A 4,478-nucleotide genomic window follows, 5' to 3' on the forward strand; every position below is an offset into this window, starting at 1 on the left:
TTTTATTTTGTTTATTGTATTTTATTAAAAACATACAAAAATATAATAATAAATTAAAGGCTACAACAGTATTTTGTCACAAATTCTAAAAAAAACAAAATATATTGAAACATTACATTGGTTGAATGCGTAAAAAGGGAATAGAGTCCTTGAATTATGTTGTGCAATAGCACATTTGCGCCATCCACCAATTTGCGCCAGTCCACGGATAGACTGTTATGTGTTTCGGATCACTTCCAGTTTCCGAAAGTCAGTGATAACGAGGAGAAATAACAATAAGCTATTGCAACACAAAGAACTGTAACAGACATGAAGAGAATAGGATGTTCAATAAACGTGTCTAATAGATATCCACATACACTTCTTTGATCTAGAACAATTCGTACGTCCGGGGATAACAATTTAGAAAGAAAAAGAAGATGGCTGCTCGTATATTCGCCATCGACATCATTCTTCCATCGAGCATAACAAGATGCAGAATCGATTCCGAGGAATTCTAAAAATTCGTCCTCGCGTTCTAGAATTTTAGCATCTTTCCAGTCTACTAAGTCTGTCTTTGTCAATATTCCAAATATAGGGATATCTGAAAAAGATCAAAATACTTTATGTTTTATATTAATGTCTTTTATTTTGAAGTATAATGTTTTGCAGATTTTATTACCTTAGACAACTTTGCGTAAGCGTGAAATACACAAAATACACCTAACTGAGTTTAAGTACTTAAGGGACGAAATCAAAAGATCAATGAAGGATAAAAAACTTAATTCACATAGTTTTTTCACTGACCCCCCCCCCCCCCTTTTCCTCCCCATTAATTTGAGAAAAATTGATTGACCCATATGGATATATGTAAAAATCAATGTCGGATAACCAAATCTTGCAGCAGTTCAACCCCCACCCCCACCACCAAACTATTTGAATTAAGTTTTTTATCTTACATTGATCTTTTGATGTCGTCCCTAAACAATTCTTGGTTTCTTTTGTAAGTAAAATTAAAACACTTTAAATATTTGTTGCCGTTTTTTCTTGATTTACCTCCCACCGTGAACGATCATAGCCCAAAGAATTGAAAGCTAAGGATGTAGAACTACCTAAACACATCTATATGATCAAAAGGTTTCTAAAAGAACAACCAAATTCATATAAGGTCAACTTTGCTTAGAGAGTTAGATTTTTAATCATTTCTCATTTATCTCATTAAAAGAGGGACGAAAGATACCAAAGGGACAGTCAAATGACAATGTATAAATATGATAAACCCAGAAATAAAAATAATTCTACGTGTAGTTTTTTTCATTTCTGCCTATATAATTGTTTCTGAGATGCCCAATTAAGTTGATTGATGGTTTAACTTTAAAAATATACAACTTACATCTTGGGTTCATGTTTCTTCTACTACCATCAGGCTGTGCCACATTTTTCACAGACTGAATTAAGTGTTTCGGTATAGGTTCATCAGCGCTGGCCACAAACAATATTTTATGGATTTTACGACTATTCATTGAAAATGGAAAATCTCTTTTCATTTGCCACCATGACCCATTTGCATTCTGAATGTCCTGTAAGGCAGGAATAGAAGTCTGGTCAGGGATTCTTCCAGTAACTATCATTTCTAACAATTCTTGTTGATCTTTGGTACACGTGTCTGCTAAACCAGTCATATCAACCAGATGAGGAAAAGCTTTTGGGACAGTCATGTCTTTCTGTTTTGCACCGTCGATACCACATTTGTTGTACCTAATAAATAATGCACATTAACAAATGTTAGTATACAATACATGAATATAAAAGTGAAAATCGCCGAGGTCTTGTAAAGACCAAAGCGTGATTGAGATTGCGAGATGTGCGGCGCTTACATGTTACAGTGTTAAGTCAATACCTTGCGTTTTACTTGAATCCTATGAAAATATTGGACATTCATATAACTGATAACTACATCCTTAAGTTTGTTGTTCGGGATAATAATAAAGAAAAGCCGACACTTTTGTATCTGTTCACAGACACATAGTTGTTAATGTCTGTGTCATGTTGGTCTCTTGGGGACACTTGTCTCAAAAAAAAAGTTGAACTGGAATAACGTTTTACTATATTTCAGATCCCACTAAATATCATTCATAATTCGTTACCAAATCAAATGTGTCGTTGTTCTTCTTCGTCCATCTTTATGCATATGTGTACCCTTGCTCCCAGTGGGAGCTTTGTACGATCTTTCTCCCGACAACGTTGCTGTAATTGTATTAATTGTCGCAGATTTACCAGCCCCTATCGTACCAATGAGCAGTATATTTTCCTGCCGTCCAGTTTTCTTGTAGCATTCAAATATTTTTCTTTGGGATGGTATTATAAGCTGGTCTCGTTTCTTCATTTCTGTTGGAAAATTAAATCTGTTTCAATTATTCGAAACATGTTTGGGTGTCATATTGTTTTTTTTACCAGGAAAATTGAAGACACATATATTCCCCAGGTCACATGCTACTTTGTTGACAAAAGCACCGTAGATTTGATTTTCAATGCAAATTTTGTTTACACCAAACTTAAGGTCCACGATAGACCTAAATCACCCCAGGTTTTTGTGGAGTCTTTATTTGTTTACATTGTGTTTTGTATATATACTGTTTGCAGGCCATGGCGTATCTAGGACTAGTCATGGCGTTGTCAGTTCATTTTCGACTTTGATTCAGTTAGACTCTATGGTATCTTTCGCTTCTCTTCCAGCATAAAAAAAAACATGTGGTTCCCACGGTGTTTCACGTTTTCTTTGAAATGATTTGAGCTATAAGTCCTCAAAACAATACCAATTATGTGTATAAAATCATAGAAGAAAAGTAAAATTCATTCATATAAACAAATGAGTACTATATATATATATATATATATCATTTGGTGTCACGATATCACAGTAGCATGGGTTCGAATCCCGGCGAGGGAAGAACCAAAAATTTGCGAAAGCAAATTTACAGATCTAACATTGTTGGGTTGATGTTTAGACGAGTTGTATATATATATATATATATATATATATATATATTATGCAACTGTTATCTTTTATATAGTTTACAATACACATTTTAATATGTTTTAATGTCATCTTATTAAAAGAAGTTGGTAGAAAATGAATTGTCAAATCTTTTAGTCATATAATTTCCTATAATTAATTAAGCTTACTCAGCACTATTAAACTTCTCAGTAAGGTCTACATGAAATAATGTAAATTAACGTGTTTTAGTGAAAAATGTTATGCAATTCATATAAAACTAAATACCTTTATAGACTTTTGTAAGTTCGTCTGCTCTGTTTTAAAGAAATGTTGTTCCTTGTTCCTTGTAGCAAAAACACAATTATTTCTCAGTGTCGTTACTATACATATATACAAAAATATCAATGTCAGTTACTCCCCCTGTGTTTATATTGTGAAATAACAAATTACGGCTAAACTTGTTTCAATAATAGAGGTGTATTTACAGGTAATATTAAGTTAAGAGCTAAAACATTATAAAGAATATGCTGAGAGTAGAGATGTATATATATTGACGGTTATATATTGCTGACAGTAAATACTCTAAAAATTCTATTAACAAACGAACAACAAATATTATATAAATAGAAATAAAATATTAAGCGATAAGATATTCTGCTTTGGCTGTCGTTTAAAATCAAGTAAGCCCTTTCGACATAGTGTTTGGAATAACCCGAACTATTTATAGAAATGATTGCCAAACACGTGTAGCTAATTTGTTGTGTGAAAACTTAAAAGTTAAAAATAATCACAACAGTTAAATGAAAGCATTTATATTCAGCTATTTTCATTTAATTCATCATTTGGATTTTATGTCTGTTTTCTTTTAGTCTGGAAAGGTTTTATATAAAAAGTAAAAACACAAAAATACCGAACTCCGAGGAAAATTCAAAAGGAAAATCCAAAATCAAAAGGCAAAATCAAAAGTCCAAACACATCAAACGAATGGATAACAACTGTCATATTCCTGACTTGGTACAGGCATTTTCTAATGTAGAAAATGGTGGATTGTATATGTGCGAATTACGTTTACAACCCAATAATCGCGTTATAGAGTGGAATGCGAGGTATTAGAAGTTGGGTTTTCAAAACGCATGCAATTTAAAAAGCAAGCTATCACCATATACTTCTAATATAAATAAATCGAAACTTAACGCAGAAGATATGAATACACACACTACTAGATGCAAAATCGAGTGAGGGAAAGAAACTGCAGTGTATCTTAAAGAATTATACTCAGGAGCAATATAAAGGGTCCGATGTTTAACAAGATTGACTACCAATGAGGGTCTCGGTCGGAAAGGGGAAAAGGAGTAGAGCTTATTTATTATGACAAAAGAAAAATAAATCATTATGTAAAACAAGCTTAATAAGGACTAATTACAAAATATAAGTATTAAATTAAGCTCAACGATCAACAGGCTTTAATCATAAGCTCTGTGGGAGCAATGAATGTCATAAT

The 4,478-nt window shown here is 32.6% G+C and overlaps 1 protein-coding gene across 1 annotated transcript; it reads right to left on the reverse strand.

Annotated features, from left to right (window-relative positions):
- Positions 1-3,398, reverse strand: LOC143048086 (uncharacterized). Its single transcript, XM_076221534.1, has 4 exons — positions 3,263-3,398; positions 2,127-2,367; positions 1,373-1,737; positions 1-583 (listed from the first exon to the last, which is right to left on the reverse strand). Exons 2-4 carry the CDS (start codon positions 2,363-2,365, stop codon positions 231-233), a joined length of 957 nt encoding a protein of 318 aa, XP_076077649.1. The 5' UTR covers positions 2,366-2,367; positions 3,263-3,398; the 3' UTR covers positions 1-230.
- Positions 3,399-4,478: the final 1,080 nt, after the last annotated feature.

Source organism: Mytilus galloprovincialis, chromosome 10 (genome assembly GCF_965363235.1).
Source record: "Mytilus galloprovincialis chromosome 10, xbMytGall1.hap1.1, whole genome shotgun sequence".
Classification (NCBI taxonomy): Eukaryota; Metazoa; Mollusca; class Bivalvia; order Mytilida; family Mytilidae; genus Mytilus; species Mytilus galloprovincialis.